Source organism: Arvicanthis niloticus, chromosome 1 (assembly GCF_011762505.2).
Source record: "Arvicanthis niloticus isolate mArvNil1 chromosome 1, mArvNil1.pat.X, whole genome shotgun sequence".
Lineage (NCBI taxonomy): Eukaryota > Metazoa > Chordata > Mammalia > Rodentia > Muridae > Arvicanthis > Arvicanthis niloticus.
This window is the reverse complement of record NC_047658.1, coordinates 4,427,320-4,441,149: the sequence shown is the minus strand read 5'-3', so window position 1 is coordinate 4,441,149 and position 13,830 is coordinate 4,427,320. Positions and strand designations below refer to the sequence as shown.

At 54.2% G+C, this 13,830-nt stretch overlaps 1 protein-coding gene across 4 annotated transcripts in view; it reads left to right on the top strand.

Annotated features, from left to right (window-relative positions):
* Window positions 1-644: 644 nt before the first annotated feature.
* Grik5 (glutamate ionotropic receptor kainate type subunit 5) overlaps window positions 645-13,830 on the top strand; it is a 63,131-nt gene continuing 49,945 nt past the window's right edge. The window contains exons 1-9 of one of the 4 annotated variants that reach the window (XR_013108805.1): window positions 645-1,074; window positions 4,543-4,671; window positions 4,923-5,087; window positions 7,601-7,698; window positions 7,778-7,943; window positions 9,902-10,080; window positions 11,991-12,044; window positions 12,143-12,304; window positions 13,476-13,628. Coding sequence is in view for 3 of the 4 variants with exons in the window: in XM_034517070.2 (XP_034372961.1) it covers window positions 4,593-4,671; window positions 4,923-5,087; window positions 7,601-7,698; window positions 7,778-7,943; window positions 9,902-10,080; window positions 11,991-12,044; window positions 12,143-12,304; window positions 13,476-13,628 (1,056 nt within the window). In the remaining variant the exon portion in view is untranslated. Of the gene's footprint in view, window positions 1,075-4,542; window positions 4,672-4,922; window positions 5,088-7,600; window positions 7,699-7,777; window positions 7,944-9,901; window positions 10,081-11,537; window positions 11,681-11,916; window positions 12,045-12,142; window positions 12,305-13,475; window positions 13,629-13,830 lie in introns of those variants that run through there. The other 3 variants (XM_034517070.2, XM_076929745.1, XM_076929741.1) reach the window with 3 other exon arrangements.

The following is a 13,830-nucleotide window of genomic DNA, read 5'->3' as shown; positions in this document are numbered from 1 at the left end:
TCATCTCTCCCTACCACCACCACCACCACCACCACCACCACCACCACCACCACCACCACCACCACCACCACCACCACCACCACCCTCCCCCCCCCCCCCCCCCCCGCGCTCCAGGACTCAGCGCGGGCGGGCGGGCAGGCGGCGGCGGCCTAGGAGGGGAGAAGGAGCGGTGGCGGCAGCGGTAGTAGCGGCCGGCAGCAAGGAGGCAGGCCCGGTTGGGGACACGGAGCCGCCAGCGGCTGCCGCTCACAGGGGACCAGAGTCCGCGGCCAGGCCCTCCCACCGAGAGCCGGCCGGCCCCAGGACACCCCACCCTCCTCCGCCTTCCCGTTCCACCTGCTTCTCTCCATCCTCTCCTCCCACCTCATCTCTCTACCTCGGCTGCCCCCCTTCTTGGTCTCACCAGGGCTGCCAGTTACCCTGTCCTAGCCAGCCCCTTCATTGACCGGCCTCTCCTGGCCCCCAAGCATGCTTTTCCCGTGGGGACTAAGGGCTTGAGGACTCTCGTCCCTAGGCTCATCCAGGGCAGGGCCAAGGCTCTGGGGGGAGGGGGGGAAGGGGGCGGCCCCCTCCCCCCCCAGCAGGCCCTCCCCTCCCCCACTTCCCCCGATGGCCGGCTTTCTTTTCTCCACCCAGTCCTCACCCCCAGTGCCCCCCCCAGGCCGGCCCGGCTAGGGGAGGGGGCGGGGGCCCTTTCCTGGGCCGGCTTCCCCCTCCCCCGGCTTTGCCTGTGCCCCCCTCCCTTCCGTTTTCACCTTCCTCTCCTCCTTTCCTCCCTCCTTCCCCTCCGTTTGCTCCTTCCCCCTCTCCTCTCTCCCCTTCTCTCCTCCATTTTCTCCTTTCCCCTTCCTCCCCTCCTGGCCCGCCCTTTGCTTTTCCACCTGTCCTTCCTCCCTGCTGCTGGGGAGACACCGTTTTGGATTAGTTGGGGGCCACCGCCGGCGGCGGGGGAGGGGGCCCAGTGGACTGCCCTCTCCCCCGGCCCCAGCCGCACCAGCACCCAGCGTCGGAGCACCTCCTGGTTGTCGTTCCTCGGGCCTCGAGGGAGCCCAGCCCTCCGTCCCACCAGGATCCGTAAGTGTCTGCAGGGCGGGGATTGGGCTGGGTCCTGGAAGGCCAGGCTCCCTGCCCGGCTGGCGGGGCCCCCACAGTCGCTGCTTCCCGTGGATGGCAAGGAACCTATTCCTCGCTGCTTTGTGCCCTCCCTCTCAACCTCTCATTCTACTCGACCTCTTCTCCTTTTCTCACCCTTACTTCTGGGTACACACCTCACACCTGCCCTCAGTCCCAGCTTTCCGGGGTCCTGTGGGCTGACTGGCTGGCTCCTGTGGTAGCCACCTCACTTCACTGGCTCCTGGACTGTTCTTATTCCAAGCTTTTGGTCCCAGACCTACACTGGCTCCTGACTTGTGGGTTTTTTTTTGTTTTTTGGGGTTTTTGTTTGTTTTTGTGTTTCTCTCTCTCTCTCTCTCTCTCTCTCTCTCTCTCTCTCTCTCTCTCTCTCTCTCCCTCCCTCCCTCCCTCCCTCCCTCCCTCCCTCCCTCCCTCTCCTCTTTCACTAAGCCTTACCATAAACCCGGTCCCATTGCACCTCCTGTCTGTCTTCTGGAAATGCCTTTACATTTTCAAGTCTGCATTTCGCCCTTCTCCCGGGCCTGTCCAACTCTGCCCAACTTCTCTGCTCTCCACTGTTCTAAGACATTTGTGTCTGGTGAGACCCTGGTGCTCATCTAGTCTTCTTCCCACTCTGTCTTTACATTCTTTGCCTGATCCTCTCCACCTCCAGCCTTCATCTCTCACTTTTCCGATCCCCTCCCCCAGACCCCACTGTGGACCCCCGGTCTTCCCCATCACTGCTCTCTCCTCTGTCTCCTGGCTTCTGCCCTGGCTCTTCCACCCACCATCCCAGTCTCTCCATTTCTGAACCATATTGTAACCTGGCCTTTTAGCTTCCATCCCTCCCAGTACCCATGGGCTGGGGACTCTGGGATCCTCTGTACGTGCTGCTGTGCTCTTCCAGGGCATCCACTTTGACTCAGTTTCCCTCCTGGCTCATCCCTTCTCTAGCTTGTGTGGTCAGCCCTCTCCCTGTGCGGTTCTTCCTCAAGCCTTTTCATCCTGGACTCTGCCCCTCTGGCCTCAGGCTCTTTAGGCTGCTGTGCAGCTCTCCCTAGCTCACACTCTCTGAGTGTGTCTTTCTCAGGCTGTCTCTCTTGTCAGAGTTTCATGTTTCTTTCTCTGCTCCCTGTGGTTCTGTGTGTTTGTTCTGTTTTTGGAGACAGGGTTTTCTATAGCCCAGGCTAGCCCGGAACTCACCATGGAGGTGTCTAGCTTTGAACTCCTGACCCTCTTGCCTCTGCCTACTGATCGCTGGTATTACAGGTGTGTGTCACCACACCCTGCCGGCCTCTTGCTTCTTCTACTTCTTGTTATTTATCTTTGGGCCCCTCTCTTCTCCTGTCTGCCGCTTGTCCTTTGCATGCATCTCCCCTTGCTCATCTCTCCTCGAACCTGTAGGGCCTGGCCCACTCTCCTCAGCTCCCCTCTGTATCTGCCTGGCCGAGTCTCCAAGTCTATGAGTCCTGGAATGACCCAACCCTGCTCCTCCTTGCATTTCCCATCTGCGTCTCTGGTATCTCTTTGTTTTTGAGACAGGGTCTAACTCTGTAGTCCAGGGATTCACTATGTAACATAGGCTAGCTTCAAACTCTGATCCCGCTGCCTCCAGACTGCAGGAATTACATCCTGGTGTGAACGTCTTACTTACTGTCTGTCCTTCTCCCCCACTTATCTGTAGTCACCACTTTAGGGGGCTGTCTTTCTGTGCATGGACCTCTGTGTTTATTCACTCCCCGTGGACTGACTCTGCACTGTGCCTCTGGCCTCTGGTTCCCATCTGTGTCTGCCACCTGTGGGTCCCTGCCCTTCTGCCCTGTCTCCGTCTTTTGGTCTGTAGTCCCTGATCCCCATTTGTTCCAGATGTCCCAGGATGAACCCCCCTCCTGCCCTTCCCCTTGAGAACTCTCCTTCTAGCTCTCCCAGAATTCCTTGCTCCTCTGTCCTGGTCAAGCCTCCACATTTGATCTAAATTGCAGTCTACAGCTTCCAATCTGTTGAGCATGCCCTCGGATTCCTTGGGTTCCCCTCAACAAAGGCTGAGGGATGTCGGGGAGGGCTTTCTCCAAGTCACCTGGGGCAGCAGGGGCAAGTGTGGGACTGATTAGACACCTTTCTTTTTGGCCTGAACTTTCTGGCCAGAGAAGCCAATTCTAGGCCTTGGCTTCTGACTCTGCTGTTTCCCGGGAGATCTTTCACCGGCGCCAGTTGGGGGTCTCAGGGGACACTAGATGCATGTCACAGTGCCCTGGGCTCTGCAGTAACCCTCTTTCATTGGAGCATGGTCTACAACCAGGTCCAGGCATCCGTGTGCACATCTGGCAAAACACATCCTGCCCAGCAATTACACTGCCAAAGGCCTGGAGTGCCCAGGTCAAACCTGGACTCCCTGAGGCTGGATCTGGGAGGAGACGTCATGTTTCATACCCCAGCTCCCCAGAGCAGGGTGCAGCAGGGTTTCAGTACCCACCTCTTGCAGACAGTCTTCCAGCTTTCCTTTCTTCCTAGCAGACTCTCTGTTCCCCTGAGTCAGTCTGTGCCTCTCCCTGTTCTCCATCTTTCTCTTCCAGTTGCTCATCCACACCCATGCACTGATAGCCTCTTGTTTGGTCTCGCCCTGGTCCCTCTCTCTGGTGTCTGCCCTTCATGTGCACATCTTCCAGTCCCTTCCCTGTCTCTGATTTCCTTCACCTCTCCTTCTGTCTCTGTTCTCAGCAGTCTCTGCCATCCTGCACTCTCATATCCGCCTGTTCTCCCTTCCTTCCTCACATTCTGAGTCTCAGCATCTTTCTTTTTGCAGCCTCTCATCAGATACTTTTTCTTTTTTCTCTGTTGTCTTTCTTCTGTGCTCTCTTTTTAGGTTCTCTGCTATGTCGCTCCCTCCCTGACTCCCTCCCTCGATCCTTCTCTCTCTTCCTCCCCCTCACCAAGTTTGCCAGTTCTGAGATTCTTTCACCTGTCAGACCCTGGGTGCCCAGGCCTCTCTCCCATGGGATTGTGGGAACCAGGGACGTCAGGAAGGTGGCAAGTGAGGCTTGGGATGGGGTTGCCTAGCAACCACTGCATCCTCTCCAGCCAGTTTCCGTTGCCTAGTAACAGCTGCCTGCCCAGAGACAGGGGCGGGACTGGGGTGGTGGTAGCACTTTTCAGTTTCCTGTTGGGGTGGGGCTGGTCCCCAGGATTACTCCTACTTGAAATTTCTAGTAATGCCTGTCCTATCTGTGACCTCTGACCTTTCCATCTTCCAGAGCTCAGGACTGTATGTGCTTGGTGTCCCCAGTGAGCTGGGCCTTTCAGAACTGTGTATCCCTCCCCAATGATGTCTGGGAGGACTGTGCTTGCCACCCCATCCAGCAGCTTTCCTAAGGGTTGCTGCCCTCCCCCATATTGGCCATCTCCCTTGGGGCTGTTGGGGTCTCTCTGCAGGTGGCGAGTGGGGGCCGCGGCAGCTGCATCCCCATGAGGAGGGGAGGAAGATGCCGGCTGAGCTGCTGCTGCTGCTGATAGTCGCCTTCGCCAACCCCAGCTGCCAGGTGCTGTCATCACTGCGCATGGGTGAGGCCCCAGCACCCTGCCTCCTCAGAAACTCTCCTTCCAGACCCCTCCTGGGAGCTCAGGCACACTAGCACCAAAGTGCTCTGGCCCCAGGAGTCCAGATATTCTGCCATGCAGCCTCAGATCCAGGAGTCTAGGCCCCTTCAGACCTACACCTCCCTCTACTCTAGAGGCCAAAAATCCAAGACCCCACAGCTACCCTTTCTCAGGCCCCAGGAATCTGGCCCCTCCCAACTCCTGTCTCCTCTCAGCTGCAATCCTGGACGACCAGACCGTGTGTGGCCGTGGTGAGCGTCTGGCCCTGGCCCTGGCCCGAGAACAGATCAATGGGATCATCGAGGTCCCAGCCAAGGCCCGAGTGGAAGTAGACATCTTTGAGCTGCAGCGGGACAGCCAGTACGAGACCACGGACACCAGTGAGCGGGGCCTCGGGCGTGGGGTGAGGTAGGGCAGGTGGGGCCTCGGTCAGTCCTTCCACCCCTGGCCTCCTCAGCTCAGCCTTGTTCTCATCCACTTGCACCTGCTGTCTCCTCCCTGCCTGCCTCTGTTTCACAGAAGTGGCTGCAGCTGGGTTGAGAGGCCCAGGCACTGAGGCGTGGGGCTTTAGAATTCTCTGGTGGGTCAGAAAAGGTGTTCTGGAACAGTCTAGCCTGGGGCCTGCTGCAGGTGAGCAGGAGGTGGAGTATGCGCTGCTCCAGCTCACCCTGCAGAGCAGGCTTGCCCTGTGGCAGGTAGGGCCGCAGAAGTGTCTGATGATGCTCACGGGCCTTGTAGATGGTAGTACCTGCTATCCTAGTTTGCTTTTTGTGATCGTAATAAAACACTGACCAAAATCAACTTGCAGAGGAAAGGGTTTATTTTGGATTGCAAGTTAAATAGGCCAATGTAGAGGGCAGCCAAGACAGGAACTCAAAGCAAGAAGGGAGGCAGGAACTGGAGCAGAGGCCATGGAGAAACGCTGCTTACTGGCTTGCTCCTCTCGGCTCTGTTTCCTATATAACCCATGTCCACCTTCCCGGGGGTAGCACCTCCCACAGCTGAGCCCCCCACTTCAGTCAGTAATCAGTTACCCACATAGACTTGCCTGTAGGCCAGTCTGATGGAAGAAGCTCCTCCGTCTGGTTCCCGCTTCCCAGATGACTGTGGTTTATGTCAGGCTGACAAAAGTTAAACAGCACACTTGCCTAGTTGTGCTGGGATCGTAGTTCTCTGCAACCTTCTGCTTTAAAACACACTTTAGCACAGCAGTCTTAGCACATACTTTTAATTCCAGCACTTGGGAGGCAGAGGCAGGTGGATCTCTGGGTGTTCAAGGCCAGCCTGGTCTACACAGAGAAAGACCCTGCCTTGAAAAACAAAATGAAAACAAAACCAAAAGACATGTTTTTATACTGGGCATGGTGGCTCCACCTGTAGTCTCAGCACTTGGAAGGCTGAGGCAGGAGAGTGAATTTTAAGCCAATCTTGGCTACCCAGTGAGTTTTAGGCCAGCCTGAGCTATAGAGTAAGATCCTGTGTGAAAAACCAAACCCAAACTCAAATAGTAGACCAGTTAGGACTGAGATGTGCCCCATTTAGTGTTCATAATACGTGGGTTTGACTCTAAGCACAATACCTAAACAAATGTGTAAACAATTTTCTTTCCCACAGGCATCATCATGAGCTTTGTTAGATCATGTGGTTTTCAAATCACCAACAGGGAGAATGGGGTGGACTGTGTTTCAGGATTTTTGACTGGTACATCACAGACACAGTCTGGAGGCGTGAAGAGGCAGAGGGTAGAACAGGTGTACACTTAGAGTTGAGCCAAGGGACAGAGGGACAGGGTGTGGGTGAGGCCCTCTTGACCAGCTGGAGTCAGCATGTGTTTGAGGGGATCCTGAAAATGAAGCCAAGTCTGAGGAAAGCGGGACCCACAGTCAAAGGGAGATTCCTGGCATGCTGTAGAGTAACTGGATCTAGCCATTTGTGAAATAATCCTACAAAATCATGACTTCCATATCCATGTTTGAAATTAGTCCATGGTCCTTTCAGTGGTATGGGTCTAATTTATATTCTTATTGGTTCTCTGTGTCTCTGTCCTTCCCTCCATTAACCCCACCATGGCCTCACACGTCCAGGCAAGCTTTCCAAACAGCCCAACCAGACTGTTCTCTTAAGCCGTCCTGAGATCCTGTCATGGCTCACTCACTGCATCTAAATGGGACACCATGTCTCCACCAGTCACTTCTCTGTGCCCTCCGTGTTGAGGGGCCCACTGTTAGCATAGGACCAGATGCCTGAAAATGGTCCTTGTTTCCATCTCTCTCCTGATGTGCTGCCTCTTACTTGTCTCCAGATTCTTTCCCTGTCCATCTCCTCTCCGTCCTCTGTAACCGTGCCCTACTTGAGGGTGGCCAGCTCAAGGCACACACCACCCGCCCCATTCTCTGCTCATATCTGGCTTCTAGTGCTGCTTTCACACGGAGGGCATTATGGGTAGTGGAGTGACGGAAGAAGTTGGAAGGGAGAGGAAGCCAGCTCTTGATTTGTAGTCCAAAAGGAGGCTCAGAGCTGGGCACAGAAGTGCAGGCCTGTAGTTCCAGTACTTGGAGGCCCAGGCAGGAAGGGTATGAGTTCAAGACAAGTCTTGTTTACATCTAAGATCCAGGACAGCCTGGGCTGTATAGTGAGACCTTGCTTCGGTGCATGCGCACACACATACTTTCCCGTGTTCTCTTGGCTTGCCCTATCTCTCCGTGACTTTGTCCCCCATGGCTCCTTCTGTATGAGCAGGCCAGGGACTGGTCTTCTGGGATCCAGGCTGGTGGAGGGGGACACACAGCTCTGACCCTCTGGATCCTCTCTTGGACCAGGTCAGTTTCTTGAGGGTGGGGCAGGAACGGAAGCAGAGGGTCCCTGACTCTGGTTTCTTCTCTGCCCTTCACAGTGTGTCAGATCCTGCCCAAGGGGGTTGTGTCTGTCTTGGGACCCTCCTCCAGCCCAGCTTCTGCCTCCACCGTGAGCCATATCTGTGGGGAGAAGGAGGTGAGGTTGGGATGTGGTGGGAGAGGGTATGGGAGTGAGACTTGAATCCCTGGCAAACAACTTCTCCCGTTCTGTCCAGATTCCCCACATAAAGGTGGGCCCTGAGGAGACACCCCGCCTTCAGTACCTTCGCTTCGCTTCTGTCAGCCTGTACCCCAGCAATGAAGATGTCAGCCTGGCAGTCTCCCGAATCCTCAAGTCCTTTAACTACCCCTCAGCTAGCCTCATCTGCGCCAAGGCTGAGTGTGAGTGAGAACTGGGTTTTCTATTCCCATTCTCTTTGGGTACCCCTTCCCAAGAGCCCTGGCGTTCCACAGGGTTCCCTGCTCCAGCAGGCACCTGGCTCTTCTAGTTCCCATTGTGCCTTTCCCCTTCAGCAACTGGGACATCTGGTTCCATAGGCCACCTGTCCCTCTTGTCCCAAAGAGACTCATGCGACAATGAACCCTTTTTGCCCAGCTCTCACCAGCTTTCGGGATAGCAGGGGCCAGTGCTGACACATAACTTTTAAACATGTATTATTCATTTTGAATTAGTGTACAAAACATTAGATTTTATTTGACATGTTCATATGTATTTATCATGTCATTTGACTTGTAACTGTCCTCTGTGTACAGCTCTTGGTCTAGGGAAGGCCTCAGGCCACAGAGTGGTCCAGGAGTTCAGAGTCACAGGGCACAGACTCTGAGCCGCCAGGAGATGTGCAGGGCCTTTGGAAGGGTTCTGGGCCATCTGGGAGGCTCAGAGCCCATATCCTAGGAATGCTACCTCTAAGCTGAACTTGAAGCATTGGGGAGTACGTCCTGCTCAGGGGCTTTGGTGGGACAGAGGTGGAGGTCCAGAGGCCTAAGTGTGGAACAGTGAAGTGAGGGGTCAGAGAATCCTTGGAGATTTCAAAGCAACAGCACAGAATGAGGAGACACGGTCAGATCTGTGTATCAAGAAGTGACAGACGGTAGCGACATGCGTGTATCAGAGAGACCAGAAGGACACAGAAGGAGGAGTGGGTTAGGTGAGATGGTGGCAGTTGGATGTTGAGCCAAGCCTCCTTGAGGAGAGTTGGATGGGGCGGGGCAGGGTGTGCAGGTCGTGGGTGATACCAGAGCTCAGGAGAGAAGAGGAGAGCAGTCTGTTCAAGTGAGCACACTGGCTGTGACATTCTGTGAGATGTTCAAGTGTGGTGGCCTGGGGGCGGGTTGTGAGTTGGGGGAGGGTAATGAGCTTCGGAGCTCCTGGAAGGAATTTCTCTTTCTGGAGGTTCTTACTGAGCAGCTGCCGTATGTCAGACTCTTGTGTTAGGACAGCCACGAGTGAGGTAGACATAAATGGTTGTCCTTGTCAGACCTTTCCAATGACAGAACTCAGGCAAAACCTGTGTCTGATTGGTAGGGTCAACTCTAGAGAAGGAGGAAGGTCATACGTTTGGGGTGGTGGTAGGGAAAGTAGTGGCTGTGGGCCTCTCAGAGACATTGTCATCTGAGGAAAGGTCAGGGGTCAGTCATGGAGGAACCCGGAGAAATGGGGTCCCAGGTAGAGGGACAACCAGGCTAAGGCCACAGGACAGAAGGCTGACTGCAAGACAGCAAGGAGGCACATGTGGCTGGACCAAGTGCACATTAAGTGACAGAGGAGATGGGAAGCCAGGCACAAACCAGGGCCACATCTGTTTGCATCACTTTGGCTGTTGTGTGGGGAGCAGACTCAAGCAAGTGTGGCCAATGCCAGAGGCGAGAGATGGCAGTGGCTTATGCCAGGGTGTCGACCGTGTGGTATTCTGTGACAGGCTCTGGTGTGTTCTGAAGATAGAGACTGGGTAAGTGAGGGAAAGAGAGAGGCTGCCATCAAGGTTCTGGCCAGAGAACCAGCACATGGCGACTTGCTGTCACCTGAAGGATGAAGACAGGTAGAGGAGACAGTTATCTGCTGTGTCAGACATTCCAGTGAGTGGTCAGGAAGGGGTAGGTCAGACATCTGGAAATCTTGGAAGATTTCTTACAGGGGATTGTACTTGGGAATTGCTCGAAGAATTATGTCCCCAAGCCCAGTGTCCAAGAGCCCCAGCTGTTCCAGAGACAGCCACTCTGCCTTCCGAGCATGCCCTCCAGTCTTTGGGTCAGCTGCCATTGCAGGGAGAGGGGAAAGAATATCTGTGGGCTGTGTCTGGGCAGGTAGCAGGAAGGGCTCTAACACAGGCCTCCTTTAGGCCTGCTGCGGTTAGAAGAATTGGTGCGAGGCTTCCTCATCTCCAAGGAGACACTGTCCGTGAGAATGCTTGATGACAGCCGGGACCCCACGCCACTGCTCAAGGAGATCCGAGATGACAAAGTGTCCACCATCATCATTGATGCCAACGCATCCATCTCCCACCTTGTCCTCCGAAAGGTGGGTCCCCTCCTCTTATTTTCCATAAGACTGGGGGGACAGATAACCTCAGTGGTGGGAAGTGGTTTTCATAAGGGTCTGTTTTGAAGCTCCCTGGTCACATGACCAAGGACAGTCCCTCTTTCTGTCTGTGAAATGCAGTTAGTTGGTCTTACCTCTTTGGCTTGTGAGGGCAGCGAACCTGCAGCAGGGAGGGTCCTTAGAGCAGCTCTGGCCCAGAGTAGACATCTGAGTCATCCATCTTTAGGACTCTGTTGTTGCTGTGCGTTTGTTTCTTTTTAAAAAGATTTATTACTTTAATTATGTATAGGTGGGGGGAGGGGTATGTGCACATAAATGCTGGTCGCTTTGGAAGCTAGAGGTGTGGGATTCCCCTGGGACTGGTGTTGCAGGCAGTTGTGAGCCAAGTGGGCGCTGGGAATTGAACTCAGGTCTTCTGCAGGTGCAGTAGACACTCCTAATTGCAGAGCCATCTCTCTAGCCACTGTTGGTTTTGAGGCGAGATATCTCTTCAGGTAGTTCAGGCTGATCTTGAGAACTTGAGAAATTTAGGGTTTTCCTTGGAGCTATGTGTATATTATCCTTAACTGGGGCTCTCCCCCACCATTCAGGGCAGTCTTGAGCATCATATAGACCTGGAAGCTGGGTTTCTAGGGCCTTCCATCCATCAGTGAACCACACTCATTAACTGTTCATTCCTTTCCCTGGGCTTAATTTTTCTTTATAATCAAATTTGTATTATTTTTCTCCATTTGTTTTTCATTTATTTTTCTCATAATTAAAACCATATGTCACTGCTGATCATGGGCTGCCAGAAGAAGTGTTGATCAGGCTCTTGAGGATATAGAGGGCTTAGGAAGACGCTCTGGGTTGACAGGCCTCCTGGGCAGAGACTTCAGCCTCTCCCAGGGTACTGTGTGCATTGAGGTCTCCTCTCTTCTGTCTTGCCCTTCCCTGATACCCATGTGTGTAAGCCCAGCTTCTACCCCACTAGAAGTACAAGCTGGAGCCCTGAAATGTTAGACTTGTCGTGTGGGGTCAGCGTGGGGTTCTTGTGTGAGGAGGCTCATAGATGGAGGGGGGCTCAAAGAAGGAACCCGAGATTCTAAGTGATTGCCGTCAATTGCAGAAATTCATTTTCTCCTCTCCCTCCCTCCCTCCCTATTTCCCTCCCTCCCTTCCTTCCTTCCTTCCTTCCTTCCTTCCTTCCTTCCTTCCTTCCTCCTCTCCCTTCCTTTCCTATCCTCCTCTCTCCTTGCCTTCCCTCCCTGCCCCTCCCTCCCTCCCTCTTTTTTTTTTTTTTTTTTTTTTTTTTTGGTGTTTCTGGGGATTGAATCTGGGGCCTTGTGTCCATTAGTTGAGGGCTCTGCCACTGAGCTGTGTCCTCAACCATTCCTCATTTGAGCCAAGATCTTCCAAAGTTGCCCAGTCTGACCTTAAGCTCACTCTGGAGCCCAGACAGGCTTAAGCCATTTGAGTAGCTGGGATTACAGGCCCATGCCCCCAGGCCTGACAGCCAGGTTCTCTTCTGATGGATGGTGGACCAGGCTGAGCTCTAGACATTGGCAGTGCCAATGATATTGGGTGTTTAGGGGTGAGGGTAAGTTTCAGTCCCTGGCTGCCTCATGCCCCAGGCTTCCATTTATCTCCAGTAGGAAGTTTTGAGTGCCTTCACTTGAAACAGTAGACATCCCCCGTTCTCTGTTCTACCTCGCACCAGTCAGCATAGTAGAACGCTAGGGCCCCAGGTCCCTTCTGCCCTCACTTGTGTCACCTGCTTGCTCATTCTGTCTGGGTGTCTCTTACTGTGTTTTCCACTGGGTGTCTCCTCACCAGGCCTGTCTCTAAATCTCTCTTCCCCTCTTGGGTTCCCCCGTTCTCTGCCTCTCGGCCTCTCCTGTGTTCTCCAGGCTTCGGAGCTGGGAATGACCTCAGCGTTTTACAAGTACATCCTCACCACCATGGTGCGTATCCTGACCTGTACCCCTCCTCAACTCTCACCTGCCTCACCTCCCTATTTCAGTCCTGCCTCAGGCCTCACCCCTCTTCTTCTTGGTCCCAGGACTTTCCCATCCTGCATCTGGATGGTATCGTAGAGGACTCCTCCAACATCCTGGGCTTTTCCATGTTCAACACCTCCCATCCCTTCTACCCAGAGTTTGTGCGCAGCCTCAACATGTCCTGGAGGGAGAACTGTGAAGCCAGCACCTACCCTGGCCCTGCGGTGAGCAAACAGAGACCCACTGGCACGTGACACACACTATGCACTGACTGGGGACAGGGCTTGTGAATCTCATTCTGATCATACTGGAACCCTCTGGTACCCAAGACCTCATAGTGAGGCCCCATGATGAGTCTGACCCTCTGCATCTCAAGCTCTCCATCATCAGCCCAGGGCAGGCACGACCTCAGGCCGTTTGTGCTCCCCACCCCTGCCCCCACTCTCTATGTATTGTCCGGCAGAACCAGCAACTCCCGCTCACAAAATTTTTGATCAGATTCTCCTTGGTTGAAAGACCTAACTTGTGCCCGCTATTTTATTTTATCTGTTTGTTTAGAGGCAGAGTCGCACTGTGTGGCTCTCAGTACTGCCGCCCTGGCCTTTGTTCTGAGGCGTGTTATCCCCTTGAGCCCTAGAACTGTACTATAAAGGTGGAGACAACTGTTCCTCTGTTCTATAGTGGAGGAATCCCAAGCTCAGAAACGGGTTGTTGAGACAATGGCCATCCAGCCAGGAAATACTAGAACCAGGCGCTCAGCTCGGAGCCATGTGCCTTCCTTGCCCAGGATCAATACTTAAACTCCCCTGTCTCCTCACCCACCCTGTGTTCATTCTTCCCATAACATAAAGTGTCCCAGGCACACGCAGATGGTACCAGTAGCTGTCTTACCCGCTTGCCTTAGCCACGCAGACCTGGAAAGCCCAGGAAGACAACTGGCTGTCTAGGTTAACTTCTCTCAGAAAGCCAAGCATGGTGGCACATGCCTATAAATCCCAGCACTTAGTAGATAGAGACAGATGGATCAGGAGTTCAAGACCAGCCTCAGCTACATATCCGGTTCCAGCCCAGCCTGAGCTACGTGAGACCTTGTCTTATAGAACCAGAAAAAAAATTACATCAAAACATCATCATCTGCATGTGCCTGGGGCACTTTATGTTATGGGAAGGATGAACACAGGGTGGGTGGGGAGACAGAGGAGTTTAAGTATGTCCAAATAGACATAGCCGTGTACACGCTCAGCAAGCACAAGACACTACACTTTCCCTTAGTCACCCATATCCCCAAAAGACACTACAGCCCCTCCCTCCCCTGACCTACCTCCCAAGAGGGGGTCTTGAGGGATCTCTGACTAAACCGACACTTTCTGGTCCTGCCTACTTCTTCCCACTCAGCTGTCCGCAGCCCTGATGTTTGACGCTGTGCACGTGGTGGTAAGCGCTGTCCGAGAGCTGAACCGAAGCCAGGAGATTGGCGTTAAGCCACTGGCCTGCACTTCGGCCAACATTTGGCCTCATGGGACCAGCCTCATGAACTACCTGCGCATGGTGAGCCAGAGCGAAGGGCATGGAGGTAGCTGGGAGCAGCACCCGCCTCAAGCAGAGGCACTGACTGTGTCTACCCTGCCCCTCCTCTGCCTTCTCCCCATGCTGACTGTCCTGTGTCCTGTCTGGCCACGCCACTGTCCCTGTGTGGATTGTGTGCTCTATGGGTCTGGATCTGTTCTCTCTTTGACCCCCCTCCTCCACT